The sequence below is a fragment of the Dipteris shenzhenensis genome, chromosome 29, assembly GCF_047967505.1.
Source record: "Dipteris shenzhenensis isolate YYH24624 ecotype China chromosome 29, Dip_SZ_1.0, whole genome shotgun sequence".
In the NCBI taxonomy this organism is placed as follows: Eukaryota; Viridiplantae; Streptophyta; class Polypodiopsida; order Gleicheniales; family Dipteridaceae; genus Dipteris; species Dipteris shenzhenensis.
Genome location: NC_141624.1, coordinates 41308485 through 41327992, shown reverse-complemented (window position 1 = coordinate 41327992; position 19508 = coordinate 41308485). Strand labels below are relative to the sequence as shown.

Below are 19508 nucleotides of genomic sequence, written 5' to 3'. Positions count from 1 at the left end.
GGGGGTGGCACTCCCTTGGCTTGGGAATTAGATGCAACTTTGTGTCGAGGGGTCATCTTCATCCTTTGCTTATAGACAAATGCTCAAACTCGAGATCAAGCTTGAACATTGGGGAGTTCTAATCTCCAAGGGCAAATAAAGAGCTAAAGGGTTAGGGGTAGATTGCATTGACTTGCATAGGGTCATCAAGCTAAATGCAGTATTCTTCCTTGTTCTACTCAATGCCATGCATTGTATTTGGGTGTGTGTATTCTACAAACTCATCCTAACATGACGATTTGTTTGAACATACATGGTTGCCCATGTTCTAATATCTATGAAGGTATAATAATATCTATTTCTATATGGCCTAATAGAAGCAATGATTCATCTAGAATGGATTTGGCAAATTGTCAAAATCATCCCTTCATGGACATCCATTTGCAAAGAATAGTGAGTGACAACGAATGCAAATTCATACGCAATTGCATAGTGCATATATTTCCACAATGGAATGGAGGAGAAAATTGTTTTTTGTGTTAATTCATTGATCTACAAATGTAATTATTACACTCAACACACCCATGTTTTTGTCTTCTCCCCATTCACTCATGTGTCCTATCTCCACACTTACTCATGAATACACCTTGCAATCTTATATGAATATTGCCACTACAACTACTCAATTGGACTCACAATTGATTCTCCAAACACTATTATGCCACCGCATCACACATAACTTCAAAAACCCAAAATTGTAACATCACCATTGACATATCCCCATTCAAATGGAAATTAATCCCTTTAATATTGTATCTCCCATTATTCTTGGTGTATTCCCCATGCCAAGTATCTGGTCAATGTAGACAAAAACATCGATGGAGATCCTTTGTCCATACTCATGAAATTGTATTGTGACTTTTGACCACCCTCTCGCTTAGTGCACTGACTCCATCACTCTTTATATCTATTGTGGTTCAGTCCACATGATTAAGAATTTGTCCTACATCTTGAGTTGTCCTTTTTTCTCTTCATCTTAGCCTTTGATTTATTCCTCACTTTATTATTAGATATCTTTGTTTTGGTGGTTTAACATTGTCCCCAATTGTTGATTACATTGCATCCTCACCCCTTCTATCTCTACTTGTTAGGTCACGATTCCTCGCCTGGTGTTTTTGTCCCACCATGCAATTGGTAGGTCTCGCAATCATTCAACTGATCCGTTATTTTTGTGGGTTTTAACCCCCAAGACTCAAATACATCTTATAGTAATGGCCTTTCACTCGCTTTTAGTAGATGGTCCACTCTCTCAGTTAAATGCATTTCCATATTTGAAATGGTGTTCAAGAGCATCATTTGATGTTGCGCTACCATAGTTGAGATTTTATTTGCCTTAACAATTCAAAGATTAATGGCTCAGCACCATGATTCGTTAGTACTTTGATGGTGATGGGCAACACTGGTTCCCTTCATTGCCTTAGACTACCTCAATTAATGGGTAGCTAAAGGGCTCTATTGCCTTGTACAAGGCACAAGATGTTAGGGAATAGGCTTGGCCTTGGCTTTGGGTTCATCTTCTATGAGATCGACTACTTGGATCACCTTCTTATGCTTTTTGTTCTACCACTCGTCTTTGCTCCACTAGGACTTCATCATCCTAATACACTAGATGGGAATGTTCTTATGAACCCCTAATCTTTTCATTTTTTTAGTGTTCTTGGAAGTTTGTTGTCTTAGATTGTGCATTGGTGTGTCAAGATTCTTGTAAGAGGGCTTTTTGTGGTTTTGCTTGTTGATTCTCTTCTGATGGCATCAATTGGTGGGTTTTGTTCCTCAACAAATTCAATAACTCTTTAACTTTCTTGCAATTTATTCCTTTGCTCTCAAATTCCATCAAGAATCTTTGAGGCCTCATTTATGAATTTTGACCTCCTTGAGTTGGATTTGAAGAGTAACACTTGGTAACATGCTAGATTCACTTGTGCATTTACTTTGATGTACTCCTTGGTTATTTTGAGTATTTTCCTCGTTATGGTGCTTTCTCTCCTATTGATCTGTTTCGCTTTGGCTAGCCTATCTTTTGCCAATCCATTTCTTTGTTTACTTCTTTCTCACTTTGATGTGTATTAGAGATGATCTTCTTTACTTTTTTCTTGCTTTGGAACAAAAATAAGTGATTATATTAATTTCAAAAAACTTTGTACATCATCAAAGTTTATCTCCTTGGAGTTAAACAAGTCCATCAGTAGTGGACACAAAACAAAGCAAAACTTCCAAAAAGTGATCACAAAAAGAACTGCATGTAGAAGGCCAACATGGCACTTCCGGTCCTCCTATAAATGCATAAATGAGAAACTCTTTGTAGCATCATCAACAGAGTCAAATCTTTGAGCATTGGAGGTAGCAACAACCCATGATGGTACACCCTATAAAGGGTCAATAGAAATCTCATGTTCAGATGATGAGTCACCATGGGTCTGTAGAACATGATCTAAGGAAGGGTACTGAGCAGCAAGTTTATGAGTAGCATTGATTTGAGTAGATGAATGCTCAGCTTCAAGTTGAGATGGTAACTTCCTGTGGAGGTAGTGAGATGGTTTGTCATGATCTTCTTCCAAGGTACACCTACTTATCTTCATTTTGGGGATCTTGAATGTGGTCACCACCTAGGCTTCATTTACTAGATTTGCTTGCCTACCACTCTAAATGATTTTTTCCCTACCTCATATGTGTTGATCACTTCCTTTTCCATGGTGTGATTGAATACTTAATTCTAGGTAGTTCCTTGACCTATGGAGTACAAGGTTGCATGAAGCTCAAAAGTGGGATGAAATTGAGAATGGGAGGAATTTAATAGTGGCTTAAAGTTTTGATGACGAAAGTCTTGATGAAGAGCATGATATTCTAGCATGATTTCTTGCCGAAACCATGCAAGAAAAGCTAGAGAAGCCATGCATGCTCTTCACACATCTCTCACAATCCAAGTGCCCAATTTATTTGCAAGATCGCTAGTGTAATAGGTAGAGACATATTCAGAAAAACTACCTATTGAAATAAACACAGTACCATTGAAAGCGCAGTAAGAACTTCTGACAACTAACATTTCAATTTCGAATTCAGAACAAGTATGTCCACCCATACATTGAAAAATGGGAAATTCCCATTTTTCATTAATTAGTTGTGGAGAAGAGAAGAGGGGTGAAAAGGAAGAGGGAAAGGGCATGATTAAACTAAGGGATAAAGGGGGTAAGGAGGAGTTTCAATTAAGAGGGACCACTTAAGAAGGGGGCATTAAAGAAGAAGGCAAGTGCTAAAGGGGGAGGGGTACTAGAGACCACTCGAGGGGGCTTTAAAGAAAAACTCACGTGCTAAAGGGGGAGGGGGAGGAGGGACCATTTATAATATTTTAGTTAGCACTAGGTATACTCTTCCACTCTATAGCTTAGTGGTAGGGCTCACATGTGGGTAAGACAACATTGTGGGTTCCAATCCCACCCTCTCGAATAATGTGTACTCCTCTTAGACATAGCTTAAATAAATAAATAAACCCAAATCAATTAATTAATCTATGCACAAACATAAGTTAATTAGCCTCCATGGTCCAAAACAAATAGGAATAAAATAAAGTTGAGCAAGTATGTCCCCCCCATACATAAGTAAAGATCATAATGAGTAAAACTAGTTGATATCCATTTCATTACTGTTGTAAACTCAGAACATCATATAAGAAACATAGTTAAAACTAGACAAAATAGGGATCTGTGGGTAGAGAATGCTTCCTCATTTGGAACTTCTGAATCAACAACATAGAACAGAGAACGACCATCTTGTTTATATGACAATTCTAACTACTAGCATACACGCTTTAGAAGTAGTTGCTTATAACTACCCTACTAAGGTTTTGCATATGCTTTCTATTACTTATGAAAATCGATATAGCCCACGAGTATCTAAGTAGTATTTGTCCACAGCATTCAGAAGGCTCAGTGTTTGAATGTTGAAGTGGTGCAAGAGAAAATAATATGTCCAATTGAAATGCATCTTTTCCATGTGCAGACAAAGAGTTCTATTGCCAAGGGCCTGAGGTACATAGTGACAAAATTAGAGTTTGCATGATGCTCTTGCAAGGACTTCATGCAACGAGGTGCAGAGAAAGGGACATATATTCCTTGCAAACACACCTACTTTGTCTTCATTAGTGTTTTGGGATTGAGTGACAAAGTGCATGAGTTCATGAACCAGGCTGCTCTTACAAAGGTTGAATTTGTTCCAAGCCTTGCCTTAGCGTTGAATCCAAATGAGTATTGGTAGTGGACTTGGTTGAATTTTTGAGACTACATAAGATAGGTTTTGACCACAAGTATGTATTTGGAATAGGTATGAGAATGTGTTAACATATTTTTAGAGAAGCTTGGTGGAAAAACAATACTATAGTTTTGACAAATTTGCAATGTAATTTTGTGAAAATATCATAGCGTCAAAGTCTCCATAACTAAATAATGAAAATATGCGCCTTTTGATTTTGAATATACATGGTAAGTATCCTTTGTTCTCTACATGTGCATGCATATCTTTGTGTTCAAGAAAATCATGTGAACATTCACATTTTACAAAATATGAATGAGATACATGTGTATGAAACATAAAAGACTAGTGGATAATGAATTGATTCGTACATATTCCCTAGATGATTTGGATGCAATTTGTTTTGGACTTTAAATCTTCAAGATACTATTATGTTTTTAATGTGGACAAACCATATTGCTTTAACATTACAAATATCAAAAGCAAGATATCAACCACAAATAAAACACATTGTATGCATTTAGAGATGCTGCCAGTCCAAACAAATTTCGAGAGGACTATTTATTTTTTGAAGATGGTAAAACCCTTCTAAGCACCCAAGAAAGCTAATGAAAGTTTGACATAAACAATTAGACCAACTCTACTGTCCTACGCAGTGTGAAAACTCCGTTACTATTTTCATGCAAGAGCAAAGGGTTCAACATTGACTGTAAAAGGTCAACAATGCTTGCTACTTTTGCAACATTAATCAATGATCTAGAGTGTGAAAATCAAGGGAAGTCCTCACTCGAATGCAGTCATTTGAATTCTGGTAATCCTCAAAAAGTGGCACCACCAACCATACAAGCACAAAGCTAATGGCATCACTATGGGCAAAGGATCTCATATTGCTATCATCCTAATGTTTGAAGTGGTCTCCAAATTCATCCCAATGAGTTTATGGGAGTGGTAACGTGCCTTCATTGTCAGCAGCATAGGGGGCTGATTGACATGAGTAGGTTTACTTCACACAAAACTTGAAATGAGGAAGGTTGGGTAGAGGGATATAGGGAAGGGAGGGGGGCCCTGAGTAGGAATCTCAACACGGTCCCAGCTCGAAAAGCTAGGGTGCAATTAGGAGCTAGGGTGCCCCCACACACAAATTTACATTTGGTATTCATTAACTCAGTAACCAATATTTATTTGTTGGGGACCCGATCCTTCTAAATGCCATGTCATGTCATTCGTTTACTCGGTAACTAATACTTGTTGGGCACCCAGTCCTTTTAAATGCCATGTCATGCCCCTACACACAACTTTACATTTGGTATTCATTAACTTGGTAGCTATTATTCGTTGGGGACCCAGTCCTTCTAAATGCCATGTCATGTCTCATGTTGATGATTTTGTTGCTTATTTTGTTTTTGCCTTCTTAATCATAAGGGAGCAATCAACAATTATATGTTTCAAAGACATAATTCAAAGTATACTTTTCATTTCAAAACCTGTAATTTGGGACCCACAACTACAATAGTACATCAACTCGAACTTTTCTTTAAGGATAATAAGAAATATTTATTTGCTATATTATATGCTCTCCGCACAAGTACTTGTAATTATTTGGAACACAAATTCAATATTTGGTAATGCAAATTTGAGCCTTGTAACTAGGATATCTCAACTATTATTGCAAATTTTAATTTTCATCCCACCGTATGAAGTGTGTAGATGTAGTTTCATTGAAGATGGAGCAAGAGAGTGGAATAATGAGCTATGACCCATCGAGGTATTGGGCTACAATGGAGCTTAGGGATACAAACCATCCAGGTATTGGGCTACAATGCTGCTTAGGGCTGCAACCCATTGAGGTATTGGACTATGAGACAAGGCGTGGACTAGTGGGTTATGACCCATATGAGTGTTATTGGAAAACCACATGAAAACACAATGTGGTAGCTCTACACTAGGGCTTTACTTCTTAAGGCCTAGCAAGTCCTATCAAAGTGTAGCTCTATACTAAGGCTAGGTTTAGACGAAGCGGAAGGTAAGGGACTGAGATCAACCTAGCATAAAATGATTGGTTTGAATTCTGCGTCATGGAAGCATTGCACACAAGATTACTTCAGGGTTCATGAGGGCGAACATTTCCTATGTCTGCACCTCCAATCACAAAATGACAAGGGTAGGGGCCTGACCTCTAGGTACAATCACATGGCTAATTCTAATTTGCTCACATATGATTATGTCCACGTTTATCTCTCTTGGCTTCTACCCAATGTGAACTGAATTACAAAACCTTTGTTAGGGGGGTGCACATGAGGCTCCCACACTTGTTATATGTATTAATCAGGGCAATTTTGTTAGCACTGTCTTTGCTAGGAGACAGTGCTTAAGAATCAACTTGGGGCGATGTTTTGTGATTATTAGTAGTTTTTTGGGGATTTTTTGTGAAGTTCACACTTTCTATCTTTGGGTGAATGAACTCACCTTTTAGCATGGACTCTGCATAAAACAAAGAAAAATGTTGTTCTACCAAAAAGAAAAGAAAAAGGCCATTCTACCAAACAAGCTGTTTTGCCAAAAAAAAACTAAAAGCTATTTTGCAAAACTATATACTGCCAAAAAAGCGATTGTGCCAAAAGTGTATGTTGCCTCAAAATTAGATAAGTTATCTTGCAAACTTACAACGGTTTTTACCTTCTATTTTGAGTGTATTTTTTCATGCATGTAAAAAGTCAAAGAGGCCTATGTGACTGGTGTGTGCAAGTTATTGATTCTCAAATTGCAATACGAATACAACTACTGATATTCAGGTAATATGCTAGTGTCCTATTTAGTCATAAAACTTCTTTGCAATACTATTGGACTCTAATATTCTTGATGTTGCTTCAATCTAAATTCCTACAACATTTCTCTCTTTTGATGCATGTTCTCTATGCGAGGTAAGATTCAAAATTAGCAGTAGAGATAGCCAAGTTGGATGCAAGATCAGAGGATCTTTTTGGGTGCGCACAAGTTTTGGTGTGAAGTGTCTTCCGAGGAACAAAGAGCACAAGCAAATATCAACTTTGCAAAACCTGAGTAAAACCCCTCAACCATGTACAAGGGGGGGGAGTGAAGCCTAAGCCATGACTCCTTCTCCATTGCGAAAACTGCATGGAAGAGCGCTGCCTGGACTAGCTCTCCGAGCTCTCATCAACCCCAACGCAGGGAACTGGTATGCTTGCCTCAGTCTTCTTTCTCTGCATGACTTCTGTTGCATTTCGACTCATTGCTGTCCAATTTTCCCTACTTCAAGTCCCTATTTGTTTTATCTTACAATCCTGCACGAGCCCTTACGGTGTCTATAGCTCTTTGGTGGGGCTGGACGAGGATTTTTTGCTTCAGGTGCCGCAATGGAGCGGGACAAACCAGCAGCATTTCGCTCAATGCACCTCCAGAAGTTTCCTTGATTCCCTTTCAAGTTGCCCTGGTCAGCTGTTTTCGAGGGAGGTTGCACGATTTGGATCTTCCTTTGTGGCTTTACATCGGCGGGACGTACACATTGGCTTTCGACATATGAGCACGAAATCCCGGGTGGAGAATCGGAAGAAGAAGGATTTAGCCCAGAGAGAATTTAAACAGTTAAGAAGGAGAACGAAGATGATAAAAGCAAGCATGTCCGAGGAAGAAAGGCTTAATTGGCGGCTTCAAAAGGTGCAAAACATGACACAAATCACTTTAGGCAGTCACTTATTTGTTCATAACCTTCTAACGGTTGTATATAGCTAGTGGCTTGTGAATAACTTGCTTAACGTAATACAGCGATAACATTAGTCTGCAGATAATTGAAACCGGCCTTCAGTAAACCAAAGGGCAGTAAACTGTAACTAGCTTAGCATCCACACTATTTACAGCCACATTGCATCATTTCCAGCCACTTCCATAGTTAGATACTACTGAAAAACAACCTTTGAAAACACTTAAAGGGAGGCTAGAGTGCCCTTGCTCGGAAACTAGACACAAGAACACCAATTGGCCCCAAATGCTTTAGTGCCCCTTTCGGTATTTATTTAATTCTTATGGCAATGGAAAAAGTGCTTTAACATCAAGGGCTCTACCTTGCACTCTGCTTCGCTAGCAGTCCACTGTCCAAGCCAATTCTTGGCTTCAAGATGCTTCCAATCCCAACACTCACTCGTACCCAACTGCTAAGGCAAGGCTGAGGCATTCACCATTGTCTATGTCCAATTGTGAGTGGCAATGCATTCCACAAGTCCTAGAAATGCTCAAGTGACCACAAGGCCTGAATGAAATCACAACACTGCCCCTTTGGCACCAATCTTGGCACATGCTCTGTGACTGGGTGTCTGTCAAGCTTGAGTGGCCAAGGGAGAGACTTCAAACAACCAAAAGAGCAACAAAAATGACAAATGAAGTCAAGAGGAAGGTCAGAACGACTGCACCCGTTGTCTGTGGAAGACGGGCGAGCTCTGCCCTTGTACCTATCCTTTGTCGAGGCCCACAACAAGCATAGATGACCCTCAATCACGTGCGATCAAAGGAACATCAGCAAAAGAGTTTGAACCCGCTCCAAATGGCTTCAAACCGGCTCCTAGAAACTCCATTCCAAGCCAGAACTCCTCCAAGAGATAGCAGATCTAGCAGGTAGGATAGAAGTAGAAAGAATTGCAATAGAGAGAGAGAGAAGAACAGTCCGTACACCAACAATTGTACCTCGGGTTACGTGCAAAGAGCCGTACAACAGGCGAAAAGAGCCCGCATAGCAACAAAGATGCGTCTCGAGATGCGCACAACATGCCTTACAAGCCGTATAGTAAATAATTAGGTTGGCATAGCAAGGAATCTCCACCTTGGGAAGCATGCAAGAGAGAGAAAGGAGTCTTGGGATGCGTGCACAGAGAGAGAGAGAGAGAGAGAGAGAGAGATGTCCACGGGAGGCCTCACAAGCCTAGGGGACAATGTACACAAAAAGCGAACTCATACAAGCCTCAGTGGGCTGAAGCAAAGGGTACGCTAGGACCCTTGCTGAGTACTAATCTATGCTAACAAAATCATAATCATAGAAAAAGTCAACTACAACTGCATAGTGGGCTAGATCAATCAATCTATCCAGGTGCTGGGACGAAACCGAAGCCTGGTACAGTGATGGTTCTCTTGTGGGCTACCCCCCTCTTGAGCATCAGGCAATGCTCCAGACCTCTGCTCTGTTGAGCTTGTATGAGGCTGCACCGCAGTGGGCTCAAGCTGAAATGCTTCCAAGTAGAGCTGCAATACCTTAGGTGAATCTGCCAGTTCACCTTCCTCCATCCAACAAACAGGCCCACCGGTCGAGTTCCCTAAAGGTTCTTCGTTTCCGCGAAAAATTATTCTAGTGAGGAAGAAAATTACAGCATATTAGAGGGCAAGACTATTCATGTCTCATGTTTTTAAACATCACGGGATGCCTCAATCCATTGTCAGTGATCGAGACCCCTGTATGACCAGCCTTTTCTGGATAGATCTCTTTGAGAACATGGGCACTACGCTGAATTTTCATCCTCTTTCCACCCAGTCAAATGAGCAGTCAGAAGAGGCAAATTCTACTGACATGGATCTTTTGAAATGCTATGTTTCAGACCAGCAAACCAAATGGGAACAGTTTTTGCCACTGGTTGAGTTTGCCTACAACAATACAATGCATTCTTCCAAGGGAAAGCAACCTTTGAAATAATAGAGGTTGGAAGAAAGGAACCTCCCATTTTGCACACGAAAGAAAGATCTTTGAAGCAGATCGATATGTGGAGAGTTTGGATGCAGCCTATAACAAGGTAAAGGAAGCCCTCCAGAAAAGCAAGGAAAACAAGAAACGAGCAGCCGATCGTCACTGGCGCGAGTTGGTTTTGAAAGAAGGTGATTGGGTGCTGCTGCATTTTCAGAAAGCAAAACTTAAGCGTATGAAAGGCAAGGATAATGTGTACACCAAACTGAAAATGCAGTAGTATGGACCGTTTCAAGTCTTGCAGAAGATAGATGATGTAGCTTACAGACTGAAGCTACCACAGCACTGGACAATTCATAACGCCTTTCATGTGAGTTTGTTGAAACCTTTACGGGGAGATGTGCCTGAAGAGATACTTGATGAGAAACAACCTGAAATGGAGGAACTGGATGAGATCTTGGTTCCAGAACAGATCTTATTATGGTCCAAATACCATCACGACCTGCCGGTGTACGAGGCAGATAAAAAATAAAGTCCATGGCATGCTTTGCCAGGGTTGTTTGGGATAGGCAATGGCTGTAGCGATCCAGCCAGCTTTTGCCTGTCATATTTCACTTTTTGGCAAGTGATGCATGTCTTCACATATGCCTGAACATCTTTCCTCAAAGCTGGCCAATAGAGAAGTGCTCCATTTCTTTGATTTTGGCTTCAATGCCTCTATGTCTTGCATATGGAAGGGCATGACTCTCTATCAAAACCTTTGGCCTCAACTGCTTTGTGACACAAAGTCTGTCAGGCATCATCAGAAAACCATCCTTAAGAAGATAGTGGTCATGTCTCTGGCCCTCACCTAGTTGATAAAAAATCCTTGCAAAGTCATCATCATTGGCACACTGATCCTTCATGGCATCAAGCCCACTGTGGTATGCAATTGTGACAGCTGAAACTTGCGGTTTCTTTGATACTGCATCAGGACTTGTGGCTTCCTAGAAAGTGCTTCTGCAACAACATTTTTCTTGCCAGGCACATGCACAACATTGAAAGGAAGTTTGCCCACCGCATTTGTTTTTCTGACAGCTTTCTTGTTAGAATTATAGATATAATTCAGCAGTGACCAATGTAATATAATAAGCTAGTTAGGGGCACTTTTCCCTCTTTAAGAGGTTTTTCCCCCTAACCGCAGTTAGTTCACTAACTATGGTTAGTGACTACTAAGGTTTTGTCACTAGGACAAAACCTTATCTTTCTCTCATTGTGTTGTACACTCACACACTCTTCTATTGCAACTAAGCTTTCAGCTTCCAAGCTTCCAGCTCTTACTGTCTCTTGCTCTCTCTCACTCACCATCTTCTCACATTTGGTATCAGAGCAGGTTCAAGAGCTCCGTGCTCCTTGCTCCCTTCAGCTCCTACTCTTTGCCTCCAGCTCCAATCTCCCTGTTCAGCTCCAGCTACAGCCTGCATCATCTCGTCCGTACAGTCCGTACAAATGTACGGAATCCCGTCGTACAGTTTCGTCGTACAGCCCCCGTACAGGGCCATACAGCCCCCGTACAGCGCCATACAGCTCGTCATTGTTGACCGTACCTGCGCCGTTACTTCTGTACTTGTCGTACCAGATCGTACGTACCGTACCAGATCATACGTGTAGTCGTTGCTTCCGTACTTACCGTACCAGCCGTACCTTCCGTAGATCTACGTGCAGTTCTTCAGTACCACACGTCTGGCAACAACCTGTTCATCCGTACAATCTGTACTTACAGATTTGTATCTGCAGATTTGCACGGGGTTTCCTTCATCTGCAGGTGTTCTTTGGCAGGCACATCTTGCAGAAAACCATAGTTTGGCTCAGTCTTTTGGGAGTACATTTGGGGCATTTTGTATGTTGCAGACATTGCAATCATTGTGTAGTTTCGGAGCTACATCTGGAGCAAAAAAGTTGCAGATTTTGTCTAAAATTTGGGGCTTTTGCAGACAGATCTGCTGATCTAGTCTGAAATTTGGGGCTTTTGTTCAGAAATTGCAGATTTGGGGCTTTTAGTAATTTTGCCCCTTTCTGGTTGCAATTTCAAGCCACAAATTGGGGCTTTTGTGTTGGGAGAGCATTTTTTTGGAGTATTCAGTTCATATTGCCTTTCTTGGAGTGTTTGAAGCACTTTTGGCAGATTTTGGAGAGTTTTTTTGATGCTTGGACAGATTTCTGACAGTGCAAGTACAGAAACTTAAGTTGCATTTACAGCCCGTGCTTGGCTGTGTTTTTTGGGAGTTGTGCATTTCATTCCCAGTAAGGGAATTCAGCTTTGTATCTACTTCAATCTTTTTCTCAGATATGGCCCATCAAAATCAGAATGAGTTCCAGTTCGGTGGTCTTTCACAAGAAGACAAGTTGGATGGTACCATGAAACTCCCTCTGGAGTTTCATGGTACGTAAGATTCTGATTTCTCGAAATTTATGCAATTATGTCAATGGGGATGAGATCAGATCCGACCAGCAGATATTGCACCTGCTACCCCTCCTCAGCAAGGAGGTGGAAGAGGTCGTGCACAGGGTGCAGCTGCAGGACAAGTTGTTGGTGCAGCTACAGTCACTACTCCAGAGCAGAAGAGATGGGATTCATGGGATGCCTTAGCTCTGTCATGCATCTCTCTTTCAGTGAAAAGATTTATCATTCCGCATATCCGGTCGTGTAAGACCTCCAGGGCAGCGTGGGATATTTTGGAAAGCATGTATGCAGCTCGGAATGATGCAAGGGTATCTTTCTAGAGAGTTGAGTAATACACATATGGAAGAGGGTGACTCCATGTCAGTCCACCTCACAAAGCTACAGGATCTCAGAGAGCAATTGTTAAACATAGATGAAACAGAGATGATTACAACCACTCTGAATTCTCTTCCTGAGTCTTATCTCAGCTTTCACACTTCGCTGAACTTATCATTGAGGGGGGGTGCAAATCCTCTCACTTTTCATGAGTTGATAGGACTTCTGCTTCAGGAAGAGCAGACCAGGAAAAATTTGGCTTCACGTGTAGGTGAACAAGCCATGCTCTCAAAATTTAAATAAAAAACAAAGGGACAGGCAAAGACATCAGTAAATCAGCCTTCCAGTGGGTCAGGACAGCCTTCACAAAAGGCTAAAAATGATGCAAGTAAGCCCAAGAAGAAGGGTTTTTGTCACTACTGCAAAAAGCCAGGTCATCACATAGCAGAATGCAGGAAAAGGCTTGCAAAAGAAAAGAAAAACAGCTTAGGTATGGCTGTTTCAGATTCAGCTCCTCATGCATCTGACAGTGGGGATGCTGCAGCCAACTTTGTTGGACAGGATTATGCCTTTTTATCTTGCATTTCAGATTCTAGGTTGGCTGTTCCAGATGCTCGGGATAGTACAGGCACTTGCAGTGATGATACATATGCATTTTTGACTTGCAGCTATGACTCTTCTACAGATGCATCTGCTTTCAGTGTTAATGAAACACTGAACACATGGTATTTTGACAGCGGTGCATCCAAGCACATCACTTCTAGGAAGTGTCTTTTTACTTCCTTGCATTTACCTCCCGTTGGTAAGAAAGTCACTTGTGCCAACAACTCATCATATTCAGTACGTGGCACAGGAGAGGTTGAGCTCACTGCCATTGATGGCTCGATTTTCAGACTTTCAGATGTCTTATATGTGCCTGGCATAACCAAAAATCTCCTTTCAGTGTCCACTCTTAACAGAGGGGGATTTCAGGTCATCTTTGAGGATGACAAATGTGCTGTCCGAGACAGGGAAGCTGACTATGCCTTAAGGTTATCTGGTACTCTGCTGCGTGGGCTTTTTCAGCTTGATATTTTTGAGAAAAGAGCAGCCCATGCTCTTGCAGTTTCTACCCCTACAGCTGCCATGCAAAATGCAGAATTGTGGCATGCCAGATATGGCCACATGCATTACAATAGCTTGATGACACTTCAGAAGTTTTCAATGGTTGATGCATTGCCACCTCTTGAGATACCTCCTCCACATGCCTGTGAAGGGTGCATTTTAGGTAAGATGCATAGATTCCCCTTCAAGAAGGATGGTTCAGTTAAAGCTGTCCGCAAATTACAGCTTATACACAGTGATGTCTATGGTCCCATGAGGACTCCATCGTTGGGGGGTCATCTCTACTTCATTACATTTATTGATGACTACTCCAATTTTACTTGGGTTTATGGGCTGAAAAAGAAATTTGAAGTGTTCACGGTGTTTAAACACTTTTCAGCCGTGGTTGAAAATGAAACCGGACTCAAGATACAGACATTGCACACGGATAGAGGTGGGGAATACCTATATGCAGAATTTGATGCTTTTCTCAAAGGCAAGGGTATTGTGCATCAGCTCACAGTCAGGCTGACCCCTCAGCAAAATGGCAAAGCTGAGAGGAAAAATAGAACCCTCATGGAGATGGACAGATGTATGCTGAAAAGCAAACACATGCCTCATAAATTTTGGCTAGAGGGTTTGATGTGTGCCAATTACATTTTGAATCGGGCTCCCACTAAGGCTTTAAAAACAAAAACTCCTTATGAGGTCTGGAATGACAGGAAGCCTTCAGTGGATCACTTCCGAGTCTTTGGATGCCTTGCTTATGCACATGTGCCAGTTGAATTTAGGTACAAATTGTCAGATAAAGCCATCAAATGTATATTTGTTGGATACAGTGCAGAAAGCAAGGGGTACCGTCTCTACAATCCTGCTACACGCAAAATCATAGTAAGTAGAGATGTGATATTTTCTGAAAATTCAGCTCACACTCAGGCTGAATTTCAAATGCCTTCGTCTTCAGAGGATGTCTTTGAGGGGTTGCTACCCATTGCCTTGGGTTCCCCTGCTGATTTTTCTGATGCAAATCAGATTTTACAGCAACCTCCAGATGCTTCAGTTCCGCCACAGGATGTCTTGCCCCCTCCACAGGCAGTGGAATAGGTAGTGCAGCAAGAAATTGCAGACATACATGCAGCAAAAACAGTCCCAAACTGGCTGTTACAGACTCTCAGGGAGAGTAAACTTGATGCTCCGTTATTTGGCAGGACTCGCAGTGCAGCAAGGCACATGGAAGGTGCTAATTCAGTGGAATCAGCATATGCAGGTACTCTCCTTGATGAGGAGGAGCCTGCCACATTCGAAGAGGCAAAGGATAATGTGCATTGGATGAATGCCATGCACGATGAGTTGCAGTCCATTGCAAAAAATCAGACTTGGGATGTTGTGGACTTGCCACAGGGTAAACATGCCATTGGCACACGATGGGTTTTCAAGGTCAAACGGAAGCCAGATGGCTCCATTGACAGATATAAGGCAAGGCTGGTTGCTAAAGGCTATGCTCAGAAAAAGGGCATAGATTATGAGGAGACATTCGCTCCTACATCCCGGATGACCACCATCTGATCAGTTATTGCAATGGCTGCACATTTTGAGTGGAATGTTCATCAGTTGGACATAAAAACAGCCTTCTTAAATGGGGACTTGCTGGAAGAGGTGTATGTCAAACAACCTCCGGGCTTTGAAATTACAGCAAATGCACTTCAAGTATGCAGGCTCAACAAAGCTTTATATGGGCTGAAACAGGCCCCTCGTGCATGGTATGCCAAGATACATGCCTTTTTGACCAGCAAGGGGCTGCACAATAGTCCTACTGAGAGCACCCTCTACATCAAGATGGATGGGGGGGAAATATTAGTCATCCTTCTTTATGTCGATGACTTACTGCTCACAGGGTCCAATGAAGAAAAAATTGCAGATTTCAAAGCTGATTTGCAGACCAACTTTGACATGTCAGATTTGGGGCTGCTTCACTTTTATTTGGGGATCCAGTTCTCTCATGAGAGACGTGGCACTGTTATGTCTCAGTCCAAGTATGTTCAGAAACTCTTGGACAGATTTAACATGCATGAGTGTAAGCCCATAGCCACTCCTATGGAGCCGGGGCTGAAACTCACAATGCATGATGCAGGAGAATCAGTTGATGCCACACTTTACAGTCAGGCTGTTGGATGCCTCATATATCTCTGCAACACTAGACCTGATATTCAGTTTGCAGTATCTCAGGTGAGCAGGTACATGCACAGCCCAAAAACTATGCATTGGCAGGCAGTTAAGCGCATCTTCCGTTATTTGTACGGCACAAAGTCTTTTGGCTTACTATTTCCCAGGGGGGGTGACTTGCAGATGCATGCCTACAGTGATTCAGATTGGGCTGGTGATTATGACACTAGGCAGTCCACTAGTGGCAATTGTTTCTTTTTGGGTAAATCTTGCATTTCCTGGCTGAGCAAGAAACAATCTACAGTGGCTACCTCATCATGTGAAGTTGAGTACAGGGCAGCTTTCACAGCAACAGTTGAATGTGTCTGGCTGCGATGTCTATTTGCTGATCTTCATCTGTCTTTGGAGGGTCCTTCTCCAATTCTCACTGATAGTCAGAGTGCCATTGTAGTGGCAAAGAATCCACTGTTTCATGCTCACACGAAGCACATTGAGGTTCACTATCACTACGTCAGGGAGAAGTTGCATGCAGGAGAGATCAATATGATCTTTGTGTCCACACATGACAACGTTGCAGATATTTTCACCAAAGCACTACCACGTGAAAAGTTTGAGGCATTTCGCAGTGCCCTGAACTTATATCCGTTTGGTGATTGATCAGCCTTGTACATGACATTGGCACTGCAGGGGGGTGTTAGAATTATAGATATAATTCAGCAGTGACCAATGTAATATAATAAGCTAGTTAGGGGCACTTTTCCCTCTTTAAGAGGTTTTTTCCCCTAACTGCAGTTAGTTCACTAACTATGGTTAGTGACTACTAAGGTTTTGTCACTAGGACAAAACCTTATCTTTCTCTCATTGTGTTGTACACTCACACACTCTTCTATTGCAACTACGCTTTCAGCTTCCAAGCTTCCAGCTCTTACTCTCTCTTGCTCTCTCTCACTCACCATCTTCTCACATTTCTTTGAGTGAGAAAGTACCTCCAGGATTGATGGCTAGTCTGCACATAAAAATCAGCACCTAAAAGCTAATGTTTCCAAATAGAAAAGCATGTATCACAGCTGCCATCTCTTTCTCATAGATCTTGAAATTCATTTCAGCATCTTTGAGCACCCTGCTCTTATATGCAACCACTCTTCCATCCTGCATACGCACTCCTCCTATGCTGCTCCCATAGGCATCGCATTGGACAGCAAAAGGGTTTGCGTAGATTTGGCAAGATAATGATAGGATCGGAGCATAGCTTTTTCTTAAGCTCCTCAAATGCTGCAATTTCTTTGGTACCACATTTGAAAGGCACTCCTTTCTTCTGTAGAGTGTGAAGCGGTGATGCTATCTTTGCAAAGTAGCGGCGGATAAACCGCCTATAATATGAGCATAAACCAAGAAAGCTGCGTACTTCATGGATATTCTTCAACGGTGGCCAATTCCTTATGGCTTTCACTTTGGCAGGGTCCATCTTGACTCCATCTTTAGATATTATGTGCCCCAGAAAGTGGATCTCGTGCATGAAGAACTCACTCTTCTTAACTTGTGCTTCCTGAGCTGTACAAAAACAACTTTCAAGTGCTCTTTATGTTCAGCTTCGCCCTTAGAGAACACTATGATGTCGTCAAAGAAGCTGCCAACAAAGGCTCTGTGTTCTTTGAAGATCCTGTCCATCATTTGATTGAAGGTGGCAGGTGTATTTGTCAACCCAAATGGCATCATACAAGCCAAATGTGGTTCTGAAAGTTGTCTTATGCACATCTTCAGGCCATATCCTAATCTGGTGGTAGCCACTCTTCAAATCTATCTGGCTGAACATTGCAGACCCCCCTAGCCTATCCAAGATGTCATCAATCCTCGGTACAGGGAATCTTTTTTTAAATTGTTATCTTATTTAGAGCTCTGTAATCTATGCACATCCTCCAGGATCCATCTTTCTTTTGCACCAACAAGACGGGTGAACAATAGGGGGAAGAACTTGGCTGAATCAACCCCTTCTCCAAGAGCTCTTTTACCTGGTTCATGATCTCTTGGTGGGCTGCACTAACCCTGTAAGGAGGCTTTTTTGGTTGGCTGCTTCCTGGGATTACATCTACGGCATGATCCTTAGGGCGTTTCGGAGGTAATTCTTGGGTTAGGGAGTTAGAAAAGCAATCTATAAACTGAAAGAGAAAATCTGTCCGCTCTTTTTCAAACTGCCCTCGAACCCTGAAGTCTATACTTGCAAGAGGGCGTATACTGTAGTGGCATTTTCAATAAGCTGAGACATGTTAGAAACTTATGTTTTGGTATAGTAATCCCGTATTTCCTTTGGCAGCCCACGACAATATTTCTCAATCTGTTCTGACAGCTCCACACCCCTGTAAGAACTCACGGGCAGTAATGCTTCGCAGAGCTTCTTATTATACTCTTCCACGTTCTTGCAATTGGCTGCATCTAGCTTGTGCAAGGCTGTCATAATATCCACCTCAAAGGTGGTGGTGAGCCAAGCAGCTTGAGCCTGGAAACACTTGTAAAAGCAAGTTGGTCCACCATTGAGGTGCATTGCCTTTGAGGAAGGTGGCTGCCTTGCTGATTTTTGATGACTCTGTGAAGTTGCCACCGGCATATGCTGCATCAACCTGTTGTAAAAAGGTCAAGGCCTTTAGCCTGTCCTGCATTCCATTGAAGGTCTCAAACTTGACTGCAGCCCCACCTTTTTTGAAGTCTTCAACTTGCCCTTGGGTGCAACATTGTCATACACAGGTGGCTGCAAAATGGAGATGCCATTGTTTGTCCCATGCTCTGGGCATTGCCGCCAATTTCCATGGCTGGGTTGACCATTCCCACTGCACTTGCCAACTGCACCTTAAAAAGAGCTTCTGCATCCAATTCTTTAGCCTCATCCGCCTCATCCCGCAAAGCCTCAATGGCATGCTCTAAGGGAACATGCTGTTCCTGATTATCCTGCACCCCAGCACATATTAGGAATCACTTTGGGAAAGTTTAATGCAGTTATGAGGCCTCTAGACTATAGTTAGTAGGGAAAGTCAGTCTCCCTTCTTGGAATGGGAAAACACCGTTTCCAGAGAAACAGGGCAATTGGAAATGCTTGGAACAGCACCGTAACGCCACCTGTGCTGACTAGGACACTAGAGTGCCCGTTGTTAGAAATGACCCAACAGAGGGTATGCACAGCGGAAGACTGATAGAAGGAGCTCACATAGTGTGGTGTGGGGTGTGGAATCACAAACTTCTTAACTTATGTGCATAGATGTGCAAGCTAGTAAATAGACAATGCTCAGAGACAAATATAGAAGCAACACTTTATATTTCCGTCCATCTAGAAACTAGGACATGATACAATACCAAAAGGTTCTTCAACTACAAGCCTGGCACTTGTAAATCTCTGAGCCCGCGTGCTCCACCTCGAGCATATGTAGACTCTCTGTCTAGATCCCTTCCACCTTGCTGTCCAGAAGCCAGCCTAGGTGGGCAGCACCTTGAGCTCAGTCTGCAGCCCTATGTCAGCCTCCTCCTCCTCCTGTGTGTAGGTCCAAGGGTGGG

The 19508-nt window shown here is 42.2% G+C and overlaps 1 protein-coding gene across 2 annotated transcripts in view; it reads left to right on the top strand.

Moving 5' to 3' along the window:
- Positions 1–7298: 7298 nt before the first annotated feature.
- The window catches only part of LOC147882864 (RNA-binding CRS1 / YhbY (CRM) domain protein), a 37236-nt gene continuing 25026 nt past the window's right edge, over positions 7299–19508 (top strand). The window contains exons 1-2 of one of the 2 annotated variants that reach the window (XM_087400659.1): positions 7299–7480; positions 7614–7959. In XM_087400659.1, the coding sequence (XP_087256785.1) occupies positions 7392–7480; positions 7614–7959 (435 nt within the window). In that variant the 5' untranslated portion in view covers positions 7299–7391. The remainder of the gene's footprint in view (positions 7481–7613; positions 7960–19508) is intronic. The other variant, XM_087400660.1, reaches the window with a different exon arrangement.